The 13,166-nt window shown below is 40.5% G+C and overlaps 1 protein-coding gene across 1 annotated transcript in view; it reads right to left on the bottom strand.

Moving 5' to 3' along the window:
- LOC100543530 (glypican-5-like) overlaps positions 1 to 13,166 on the bottom strand; it is a 324,270-nt gene that overhangs the window by 260,586 nt on the left and 50,518 nt on the right. Inside the window, exons 3-4 of the mRNA XM_010716341.3 lie at positions 10,259 to 10,318; positions 8,246 to 8,371 (exon numbers count right to left, since the gene is read on the bottom strand). Coding sequence (XP_010714643.1) covers positions 8,246 to 8,371; positions 10,259 to 10,318 — 186 coding nt within the window. The remainder of the gene's footprint in view (positions 1 to 8,245; positions 8,372 to 10,258; positions 10,319 to 13,166) is intronic.

Raw genomic sequence — 13,166 nt, 5'->3', positions numbered from 1 at the left:
CCCCCGAGGCACCCTCACCGGGTGGGCCTCCCTCCACACCTGCACACACCTCTCCCCTCGGGTTCCAGGGCCTCAAATCTATTCCGCAGAGGCACCTGGGGAGCTGAGCATGGCCTTGGGGGGGGACGCCCACAACGCCGAGTAGGTATCTGTTTCCACTCGTCCTTCTCTCTCAAACAGCTTTGGCTCTAGTCGGCAACAACAGGGCAGAGGCTCCTCCACTGAGCAGTGGATATCACCTTGCCCTTTTGGGAGAGAGTTTTGTCCCAGTCCCACACCCCCTAGTTCTACATAAGTATTGTGAGGGGAAGGAGCAGACTGGGGGCTCACTATATCCGGAGCACAGTCTGTCTGTCGATTCTTCTCCGTCACCTGATTGCAAGGCGACTGGAGGCCACATGCCCCATAGGGAGCCACAGTTGCATGCTGGGACCTCGGGGCCGATAGGGCCTGGCACCACCAGTCAATTTCCTTTTCACAGTCCTTGATGGTCCTCAGCCTCTCCACTTCTTCCCTCAGGCCACCAGACTGAGAAGGTCATTTACCTGGTCGCACCTTACACAGGCGTTGCCTCCATCGCCTGGCACTTCAAGGGCCAGACTCTGGCACTCATTGCAGCCAGCAACCTGAATGCTAGTGTGCTGTTTTGGGACCTCAGTCTGGGTCGCCACACTCTTCTTGGCTACAGCCTTCCTCTTACGTGTGCAGGGGATCTCTGTCTGGGTCTCCACATGTTTCCTGGCAGTAGCCTTCCGCCGGGACGCAGCCATGGCAATCCAGTAGACCCATTAGAACCAGCACAATCAGAGTAGCGTTACCAAGTGTGACTAACAGCTCCGCCCTGTTACTGAAAGTGCTGTATCTGCCCACGCTCTTTTACCAGGTCGTTGACGGGTGCAACCGCAATTATCACCCTCTTCAGAGACAAAACCCCTCCTCCCCATCTGGGTGGGCAGTGGCACGCCACAACCTGGGTCATCCACAAACTTCCTGAGGGTGCACTCAGTCCACAATTGATGTCACTGATGAAGATATTAAACAGCACCGGTCCTAGTACTGAGCCCTGGGAGACACCACTTATCACTGACCTACAGGCAGACGTGGAGCCACTGACCACCACTCTGGGTACAATCTCAAAACCAGTTCCTCATCCATTGAACAGTCCACTCATCAAATTACATCTTTCCAATTTGGAGAGAAGGATGCTGTGGGGAACCACGTCAAAGGCCTTACTGAAGTCCAGACAGATGATATCTGTGGTTCTTCTCTTGCCCACTGATACAGTTACACCATCAGAGAAGGCCACTAGGTAGGTCATGTCACAGCCACATGGAAAAAGTGGGAGGGAGTGCAAAGTGTAGGGTTCGCTGTAATGAACACCAGCTATGCGCATAATATTTTATTTTTTCTGTATACAGATCACTTCTTATCTATTGATAATTGATGACTGCTTCATCTCTCTTGAAATAGAAGATGTGAGAAATAAGTAGGCAGACTGAGAGACTAAATGATAATCTAATTTTAATATAATACTCACATCTCAACATTCTCTTATAATGCTATTTCCAAGTCAGGATTACTCACCTGTTCTACATAGGCACACCCCAAAAGAAAGCCAGCAAAACCATATCTCCTTTCCATTCACTACTATCAGTCTCTCATAAAGCTCTACTCTACTGCAGCCAGACTTCACAAAACACCAAACTTTACAAAAAAAATTACTTGGACTAGTTTTGTCCAAATATGCAAATCTAACAAGAAGTCCCAAGATGAGCTGCAAGGAAATTTGTTGGGTACTGTATTACACTAGTGTATCATTTATGAGCATGAGGCTTGGGATCAGTAAATGCAGTTTAGCTACCATATCTAAGTCACAGAGAAAGTGACTCAATGCCAGCATTTAATTTAGCTGAAGACATTTTATTCCTGGAGAGAGGAAGGTTCTTGCAGTTCAGCTACCACAGAAAGTCCATGGAAGTAATTGCCTAAAGATCATCAGAGAAAATCTTTTGTCTAACGTTTTGCAACTAGAGAAATATGCTTGGACATGACACCTGGTTTCCTCTATCTGCTAAGTTGTTGTTTTACAAGTAGCTCTCCTAATAGCCAAATTTCATATCCAATTCTCACTACTGCATTTTCTGCTCCAGGTTGAAGTGCCTGTAATTACTCACACAGGATCCAACTCACACCCTTGATCCTCCTCTTTGCTCCCACCATACATTGCCATTAGGTTATACAATTCTGAGCTGAGAAACAGACACTCAAACCATGTGCTGGGAGCAGTGACAGCCACCTCAGCACCCACTGCTTTGTATCTGACATTTGGATTTTTTTTCTCATCAATCACTTTACATTTGCCTATGTTGAATTTTTTATGTCATTTTATCGCCTAGTAATTCAACATCATGAGTTCCTTCCACAGTTAACTACAGTTGACCCTTACCTCTATTACCAAGGATAATTTAATGTCATCAGCACATGCTGTCACCTCCCTATATACTACCCTTCACCGACTTTGATGACAGATGAACAGCACAGTTTCCAACACAAATCCCTGTGCAGTGTCACTGGTGACCTCTGTCTATTGCAGCTTATACAATCGATTTCCTACCCCCATTTTAATTTCTGCCAATCTTGTGTGAAGGATCATGTGAATTGAGCATCTATCATAAATCCAAGCACAACAAGTATGTACTCAGGGTTGATCACTATCTCCTTCTGAAGACTCTCAACATATTGATTCTTCCCCTGAGTATAACATTCATTTGCTTATACACTTACTCTACTCTTACCTTCATATAATTTCTCCAGATTATGCTGTTATGTACTTTTACTGAGTTTATCAACCACGCCTTCCCCAAATCCTACTTTTGCTATTAAAAGAACACAATAAAGACTTAACGCTTAACATCTTTCCATTGTTTGCTATTGGAGTAGTCTTTAAGAAATGCAGCACCACTATGACCAATTCAGCTATTTAACTCTTCAGTCCTTCTAAAGGTGGTAGGTGTTCTGATGCTATATAATAGTCCATAGTGTCAACTTCTCAACTTTTCTTCTGACATGGTGTTGAAATTTTGTTCTGACACACTCACAGGAAAGAAAAGTTAAAGTATGGCAATGTCCACAAGTTTGTTTCACTTCATCAAGTATTATTTTCAGCTCTTCGTTCTAACCTATTCTTCTCTGAGCACTTTCTGTACTGCCATCTATTACCCCACAGACTATACTATTCCTTACATGAAATCTAGTTCCAGAACGAAGTAGCTTAAAAGAGCCATTAACAGAAAGAAACATTTGTCTTCAAAACTCCAGAAATGACATGAGAAGATTGCTAGAAAAACTGTGTTTCGCTGTTCATCTGGAAAGCAGACCAGAAGCATAGCCTCATATCAGCAGAAACAACCATACTTTTCTACTGTGTATTTATTGGCAGCTTTATTTAAAGCTGCTATTGCATTGCTTTAAACATTATAAAATCCAATCCAGAGTACTATACAGATTGCTCCAAAAGTAATGCCTTCTATTTGTTTCCATGGAAACTGTAACAGATACAAAAGCCACAATAACACTATTTGATAGAACAAATTCTCAGCTACAAAACACTTTTTTCTACTTAGTCACCACCATTAGCTATGTATTTTTGCCAGCAATGAATGAGAGGCTGCATGCTGCAGTTGTAAAAATCTGCATCAGTGGAGGTGACCCACTGTTTCACACTTATTATGATGGTGCTTTTGCTATGAAAATGCTGCCTACTCAGTCCATCTCTCATTGGAAGTCAGAAGGTGCCCAATTCAGACTACACTTTGAGTGTGTAGGACAGTCCATCCAACATTGGCAATGTGCTCTGTGGTCTACAAACTGGTACGGTGCCTGGCATTACTGTGTTGCAAGAGAAAGACTGTCTTCTTCTCTGGCTCTGTAAGTTTGAGACTTCAGCTTAGTCTCTATGCTTTGGTCAGAGTGGATTGGTTTGTCTGGGTTTCAGAAGGATCACCCCTTTCCTATCCTAAAAGACAGTGCACTTCACTTTACCCACCAAGGGCTGTTTCTTTTTCTTCAATGGGGAATTCATGTGTCACCACTCTTTGAACCGCCATTATGACTATGGCTCATAGTGGTGACACTGTGTCTCAGCACCAGTAATGATGATGGAAAATGTCATCTCCAGCCTCCTATTGATTCAGTAGGTCCTGACAAACTTGCATATGGTGTTCTTTCTGTTCCTGTGTGAGCATTCATGGGACCCACTTGGTGCAAACTTTGTGATATTCCAACACTACCACCACTGTTTCCAATGCATTGACAACAATATTCAGTTCTGTACACAGTTCCCTGGTCATAATCCGCTGATTTGCACAGATGAGCTGATTGAGACCATCCTCATTTTGTAATGTGACAGCTGTGCATGGCTGTCTGGAATCTGGCTTGTCTTTCACATTGGTGTTGCTACTGCTGAAATGCATTACACTGCCTCACTACATCCTACGCTACATCCACTGTCCGGTGTCCATCAACATTCAGTAATTGTCGATGAATGTCAGTGGGTGACATTTTTTCTCCATGGAGGAATTAAATTCCACAGCTTTGCTCCATACATACTTCCACGTCAGATGCCATTTGTCAGACTGCCCCTCTGCTGCTATCTGTCACACAGCAACAACATGTAATGGAATATAGATGGGAAGGTTCAGATTCTATTGCCATACCAGCAACATTTGCCTCTGAAGTTGTGCGCCAACATCATAAAATAGGAAGCATTACTTTCTGAGTAGCCTTTGTATAGTCAGATAAAAAAACGTATTTTTTATATCTTTTCAGATCCACTGACAGAACACTAGTAGCCTCTTTACTAATTGCATATCAGATCTCCATTTCAGAATAACAATTTCATATTGTTACAGGCTGCAAACATGCATCAAATTGTTTTAGAAGTTTGAATTTTTTTTTTCCTGAAGAGTTACAGCACCAACTTGTATGTAACACAGGTATCACTCAGCTTTCAAACAGCACTATGAAATGCAAGAATCTTTAAGGAATCCCACTGTGGCGTTTGCCATTTTCACATCCTGAGAAACCAGACTCAGGTTCATGCAAGATGCACCAGATTAACTGAAGAGATCTATTTTCTGAGTTAAGAATAAGGCTCTATTTTGAGTTCAGTGCTATTTACTACTGCTGACGCTTAACCTTATTTCCTGGGAAAGAAGAAAGAGCAAAGAGAAATGCATCTTCAGGCATTACCAGGGCACAAGATTTATTTCTCTTACGGGCAGAACTGGTGTCAAGTCCAGTCTGTCAAACACATGATGAGAGGACTAAGATTTGCCTGCTAGCCAGTGCCATGTTTGTGGTGCTGTACAGTGCTGCTGGCAGTGTAGGCTGCTCAGAGAGCCTCCTAAGATGATTAGTATTGTGACACAACTGATAAATGTATGCACAGTGCAGTCTGGCTCAAAGCATGATTTTATTTTATTGTTTCCTCCTAATCTGCTCATGAAATATATTAGCTACAAATCTCTATTTCAAGGTTTGGTGGTTAAAAAAAAAGACAACAACAACACCAAAACACCAAAACATATGGAGTCATTAGTCTTTGCCCTACTGCTTTTTCCCAGCCTCCTACTTTATTCAAATCAAAAGCTTTTCTCCGTGCACCTAGCTCTGCAAAATTTACAGCCTGGCAGAGGTAGGGGAAAAAAATAAAAAAAAAAAAACCACGACAGCAAAATTGTTATTTCTATTAAAAATGGAAGACTAAAATTGAAACTAAGTGTTTTTGTTCAGATAATCACTATAGACATTTTGTTTTCTTTTGTTTTGTTTTGTTTTGCTTCTCGCACTTTTTTCCCCGAGAAGGCTGTTAGTTCTACAAGTCAACTGTCTGCACAGCAACATAACCAACACAAGGGACTCTGAAATGGAAACAATGATTAGAAATACTGTTATTCTCCCCATTTCTTCTTTGCTAGTCTTATGCTAAAAGCCTTAATCACTGTTACTATCACTATACACTAAAATTTAGAATATTGGACTGCTGTCATACTGTTCTAATATATGGTTCTATAATTAATATGTAAGCCAGTATGTACCGAAACATTAATATTTAAAGTTATCTTAGAAGGTGTAAGACATGCATTTACCACAGATATCTTAAATATAATCAAGCTGAAATTATTTACACATGAAAAATTTAAGCAGAGCTGTGTGGGAGTCAGAACTCCTTTTAATTGCCTGTAACTGCTGCATGCTTCCATGCTGAAATCAATTCCACATTTTCTACAAAACAATTTTTTCAATAATGAAAATCATTTTGATGGAAGAAAACAGATACCTAGAACTTTATCCTTTAGAACTGCTACAGACCACAAAATGCACTTTAAAAGGAAACTGTGAAAGCCAACACAATCTCACATCACATCTCAGTTTTAACGGAATGACATTTCTGGAAAATATTCACTGGCACACACCCAAACAACTCTCACTATAAAAACTGACATACACTTTGATAGTGATAGTAACAGCTACAGTTACATTCCGAATGCCTCTTTTTGTCTCATGTTAATCAGGATAACAGAAATGACACCAGAAAGTTTAGCCTGTGGAGGCTGCAAGTGGTGGGAACGTCTGTCAGAAAATACAAAAGGAGAAAACAAAGCTGGAGAACTAGGAAGTTCCTTTCATCCTACAGTGCTTCCAGCATATAAGAGTGCATTTATTAATTGTGTTTTATAGGAACTCACACAGAGTATTCTCTGGTGAGAATTTTGGGCAATTCCAAAAGGAGCTGTTATTCCAAGTGCTGTTTCAGAAACATTCAAAGGAAACGGCAGGGAAATCCTTCAGTAAATCACCACCTAGTCACTGTATTTTTCTCACACCTTTGCAGGAAAAGCCTGTTTTTTTCACTATGGATAAAACAATGTTCAGTTCTGTATTAATGAATGTATAAACAGCAGACTGAAAGGAAATTTGAGTCATCTGCAGAGGTACTTCTTGCTGTTGCTGTTGCTTTAACGGTACGACTCTGACTCACGTGCAGCTCACCGGGGCAGCCCTCTCACAGAGCCACCATGCTCAGAAAGCAGCTCCTGGCTTTTAAAATGCCTACTGGAATCTGAGTGCAGCAAGGCCTAGTCTTAGTCCCAGGCATGGTCAACAGTTTATGTCTAATGGATTAGGTGTAGAGCCACTACCAGAGTCAACACTTGTCAGAGATCTGCTAAGGATTTTCACTGGAAATGGTTCATACAGTTGAAAATAGATAATTTACTGAGGTGACAGATAACAGATTGAGAATTGACATTGATAAATTCACTAGCCACATTCATTGGCTGTGCCAGTACCTCAAGAATAGCCAATAATTAACTAACAATTCACCCGGGTATCATCTGCAGTTATAGAACACAACATCTTGGTATTTCACTAGGAAAGGTGACCCTGCTAATGGGAACAGGAGGATGGATCCGACCCATAGATATGTCCAAATTGATGCAGTGTCTCCTCTCAGCAAAGTATTGTCAAGGGCCAGATTTATGCTCTTAATGAGGTGAGAATGAATCAATGTGCTTGACAGGCATCCCAAAACAAGGCTTACGTTGTTAGTTATGTGAGGGCTGAGGCCAGTGTCTGGTACAGAGGTGGGGCTGCTCTCCCAGCTTCGCCAAACTGACACCTCCACTGGAACAACATCAGGCTGGGATGCTTTGGCCCCATTCCAGGCATCTTTCAGTAGCTATTGCCACCACGCCTCGGGTGAGGTGTTAATCAGCACGTCTCCCCTCCATGTCAGTCCAGTGTTTAGATCAGATAAGCAAGTTGCTCAGCTCCCTTTGTTCATATCCGGTACAAGATTGCCATGTTGATTAATTCACATTCTTGCCTTACCTACAATTCTCTGCTGATTTACTGTCACTGTATTTTGACACAGCGAGCCTGGTGATTTCCTACTATTCCTAATTTGGCTTTAGAGGAGGGTAGGATCTCTACAGAAAAAGAGAAAGACCCCTCAAAAGAGTCCTTCAAGAAAGTGTTCCACTACATTTAATATTTTTGATATCTTTAATACATTTAGTATCTAAAACTCAGCATTAAGAACCATACATGTTAGGAAAGCCCTTGTTCACATAAGCAAGAGTATGAAGGGGAAACCTAATGGTGTCAATACTGGCTGAGAGCAGCTGAAACAGCTGTAGTAATCTTTTTCACCATTAGGGAAAACTTTCAGTCGTAACATTACCTCTCTACAACATCTTCTCCATTCCAGCAGGTTGAGCTGTCTCTCATCACCAGGTCTCCATCACACAGCCTTTCTGCTATAGAGGCAAAAAAGGTTCGGGATCGCTTCATATAATTGATGAATTCTCTGCAATGGAGGAAGAATACATTTAACAACAGAACCACACAAAAGATTTAAGCCCCCTGTAAACTTAGTTCTCTATGAAAATCAAAGTTTAGATCCCACAGAAAAATTAAAAGTCAATCAAGCTAATTAAAATTTATTTCTAGTGTATTGCTACTACTGCGTATCATCCATTATCACATACTTCCATACAAAGAGCAGTTTCAAGAAACAATGTTAACACCTCAAAATCTTAAAGAAATCTACATCTACAGCCTCAAGAGGTTAAAAAAAAAGAAACATGGTCACTAAAAAGAGTGGTGCTGTTTTGTTTTGGTTTTTCTTTTTCCTCATTGCTGGAATCAAATACTTCTCCCTTCTCTGCACACAAGAGAGATAAATAAAGAACTGTCAATAAGCTCCTGGGTGGAAAACACTTCCTAAAGCTAATGACAAAACCTGTAATATGCCATTAAATACACATGGAACAAGAGAAAAGAATGCCATCTCCTTGGAATGCGGTGAGGCCATTTCCTCCCCATAATCACTATCGCATTCATACTGGAAAGAAATTTCTCTCCCGTCAACTCTGGCAACATGCCCACAAGAGATGGCTGTGTCTGCTGCTTTGGAGCACCACCAAAATTCCTGGCCTGTGCAAACAACCCATTTCTGATTACATATGGAAAAATGTCTTGTGGCTAAACTGCTGCCTCCATAATCTGGTTATACACATAATATGTATCTGGCTGAGGCAGCCATAAAAATGCACACTGTAACAAAATAAGTGTTAATTCAGCACACAGTCAGGAGTACTGTGATACAAAAAAATACCCTCTATCCACAGATCCAGAAGCTCCTATTTGGTGTAAGATAGCTAAAGACGTTTGTAAGGAGGACATAAAAATTCACTAGAATTATCACAGAGCTATCTATCTCCTTTTGGAAGGCCAAAAGACTCATTCTGGCTTACTGTGCTTCTGCCTGTCAGGCTGCAGGACAACACTGTCCTGAAGAGGTGCCTGGGGATGCAGCTGGGTGGAGTTTGGCACGAGTCAAGATGTATTACTTTCTGGGGAGTAACAGGTGCTTTAAAGAACGTTTAAGGCTACAATTAGGCATCTATCCTGAAGGCTAAGACAGGATTATTTTTCCACATAACAGTCTTTTCACTTCCCCAATTTTTTTTTTTGCCATCGTATTTGTCTAACATGTGACTATCCTGCTCTAGATAAACGAGTCATCATATAGTTCTAAGGAGCAAGCTTACCCTAACATTGCAAGAAAGCTGTCATTGTAAGAGAAAATAAAAATAAAAATAAAAACAAAAATAAAAATAAAAATAAAAATAAAAAAGAAAAAAGTGAATAGGAATTTTTGGTTTTATAAGGAAGAAATCAGTATTTCTGCCTCTTGACCACTGACAAGAAGGAGCTCTGTGTGTGTACACACTGAGGTTAAGTCTAGACGACACCTCTCTGACAGAATCATCCTGCAAGCATCTATTTATGCAAAGCTAACACAGATGCTGAAGATTTTAAGCCCTCTAAGGCAGTTTCCTTTGAAGCAGTTAAAAATCACCCCTTTAAGAGAGGCTAAAGCTCATCTTATTCACCTCACCCGAAGAGGCTTTAACTCCACGTTTTCAGCAGTGGGGTTCTGACATTTTAAAACAACACCTTTGCAAACGAAGATCTGTATGTGCAAGTTTTAACCAATAAAAGCATTTACTTTTCATCAATATAAAACTAAACACGCTAGGCAGAGAAAGCAATGTTTCCCAATGTCCTGCTGTATAAAATCAGCACGCACAAAGGTATGCCAATTACTAGATTACAGCTAAAAGAGCAGCTTACAATGGAGATGAGCAAAGCATTGAGTCTAAGCATGTCACTTTGTTTTCATCCTTACCGAGAGATTTTTTTCAAACTTCTTGATTTGTCATTCTTTGAAGCTTTCAGAGGCAGAGAACTGGAATAGGCCGGGGAGAATAAGCATCAATCAGAGATTGGGGAGTGGGGGAGAAGCAGGAGTTCAGGCAAATGAGGGAAAAAATGAGAAACAAAAGAGAAAAGTAAAAATTATTTGAGAGAAAGGTCATCAAGCACATGCATAGGATAATATAAGAAAGCAAATAAAGAGGAAAATTGTCATGAGATTTTCCCAAAGTGTAGATGCAATTAAACATGTCAAAGTAATGCTGAAGAAATACAATGGAGATTTTGTTTCTCTCGATCATTTTCAAATAAGAGCACAATAACAAATGCAGCACACAGCCAAAAGCTGAAAATAAATTCAGTGGGACTCAAATTAACCATAACCGATACCAAATGGAAGAACGGCAAATACATGAGGCTATATAGGGAAATAATGAGAAACAGTGTAGAACGATTGTCGTGGAAAAGGGGATACAAATGAGTAGAAATTGCTTTCTTGCGCAATGAGCAACTGTTAACAAAGACTGCATACACAGGGAAGTGTGCTCATTTCTGGACAGACTGCATGAAGGACTGCAAAAAACAATTTTACAAAGCAGAATATATGGGCTTTAGGATTGTATCTGAGGAAAAACTAGAAAAAAAATCTGGCAGTTACTTAATGGAAGCTCATTTTTAGGCACTGATATCAGAGGTCCCTCAAATAATATTGTCTTTAACATCCTGATGCAATTTTCCATTTACTGGCTTGAAAACACATTCTGCTCTTTCTTATACCAGTATTCTTAAGCGCAATGGCAATGCCTAGAGTACAGTATGCTAACAAACAGATTCAGTGATAGCTGCCAATCCAGTTAAGTCTTATTGGAGAGAGATAGTACCTCCACCTCTTCAGTAGCTCTCAGAAAATCCTACCGGTGTACATCCTGTTTTCTGGTAACCATGACAGGGCTGACTTGACTTGAGTATCAGGTGCCATCCACCACCCCTGTGCTTCCAACACAGCCAGTCAAAAAGAGAAATCAGTATTTGAATCAGGCAGAATTTGGACCAGTTGAAAATTCTGCCTTCATGACCCAGAAATGTTTTGTTCTTCTCTGCAGTAAATTCATTTGCATTCGGTGCTAATAATCTATGTTGTACTAGCATCTTACTACTTAAATTTCAATAAAACCACGTGATGTCTGATCCAACAGATAATTTTAAATAAAATAGATGATCTTGACTTCCAGCATTCCCAAAGATATTCGAAATTGTTTTAAGATGTATGAGACACATCCGCAAGCCCATAGAATAACAAAGAAATACCACAAAAACATCATTTCAAAGCTTGCTTCCTTCAATTAGGGACCTAATATCAAGTTGTATTCTTCTCAAACATAACAGAACTCTGTAGAAAGATCTCTATCCAGTCTATGTTTAATGGCTGGAAATACTGCACACAGAAGAAATGCCAAAAGGCATTTTCCTGGAGTCTGAACCTTGACCAGTGTAATACATTGTGTTGAACTCAGCAACAACGTTCCAATCTACTGATCTAGATTCTGTACATACCACGTACATTCTGTGTACCATCATAAGGTTTCAATTTTCTTGTCATCTTTACTATATGTTTTAGTAACCTCCACATTAAAAAAATCACAGCAGCACCAATTCTGATGGCCTCAGTTAATTACTGAATCCTATTCCATTATGAAAAAAATGGTTTAAAAAAAATGCATACTTCTCAGCTTAATCAAGGGCACAATTTGCTAGGAGATCATGCAGCAATTATTCAAATTTCATCTTCTTAACATTATTTTCTTCCTGATACTTAGTGCTGCATAGCAAAAATAGGAATGGGATGTGGGGGAAAATAAAGATGAGAAATCTCATAGGAATCTGTGTGACAGTGAGAGGAGCAGAAAGCCCCAGAAGATCCAACTGCTGCCCAAATTCAGGGAGCGTGCAGGACCACACTGCACTGAACAGCAGAGGGTGATTCCCTTGAGTGGAACTTCCTCCAACCAGACCCTAAAAGACATGGGGCCAGAAGAAAGCCCAGCTCAGCGAAGAGAAACTATCTGAACAGGCCTAGCTTACAAATGCTTGAGAAGCTTTGGCTCCAATGGACAGATGAAACCACAGGTTCTCAGACTCTTTGGAAAAGGAGCTTGATTCTATAATTGGCTTAGCAAAGATGCAGTACCTTTGGAACAAATGTACGTATGCAAGTATAAACTGGTACAAGGTTTTTAAGGGCATCTATAAGGGCACATCCCACAGGTTTGCTGCTACCCTGACTGGTTCTCTGAGCTTAATGCACTATTCTAGTGCACTATTCTAGTGCATTAAGGGAGTGAGCAATCGCTTTTTTGTTTACTTGGGGAGTGTTTAATCATTCTTTTTCTTCTTTTCATTTTCTTTCCTTACTGTATAAAGGAGTCATGCCCTGTATCCCATTTGAAACAAGGATCATTTGGAAGGCTGCGTACAGCACAGACAAGCAGTCTGGGGCTCAGTTGGGATGAATCCCAGTGTGACCTAGGACCTAAACTGACAGACAGCTGACATTATTGCTCCTGATTTTTTAAATTGCAAGAAGGAACAGCACCAGGAAAGATTCACATAATTACTCTCATAACCTAGATCCCCTGAAGCAGTTACCTGTCACTAAGTGTCTTGTACAACCCACTGCAGCAATGATTTTACCCATCATTATGACATTTTATTGCCTAAAATTACTTTTTATTGATATATGTGATTGAATGATAAATCGCAAACAACAGAAGCCATTCACTGTGGGTTTTTTTTTACTTTTTCACAGTCACAGAAACAATGTACAAACTTTTTGCTATATGTTTTATCGCAAGTTCTGGAAAACATTCTCCACTTTTTACTAA

Source organism: Meleagris gallopavo, chromosome 11, assembly GCF_000146605.3.
Source record: "Meleagris gallopavo isolate NT-WF06-2002-E0010 breed Aviagen turkey brand Nicholas breeding stock chromosome 11, Turkey_5.1, whole genome shotgun sequence".
In the NCBI taxonomy this organism is placed as follows: Eukaryota; Metazoa; Chordata; class Aves; order Galliformes; family Phasianidae; genus Meleagris; species Meleagris gallopavo.
This window is presented reverse-complemented; position numbering and strand designations above follow the sequence as displayed.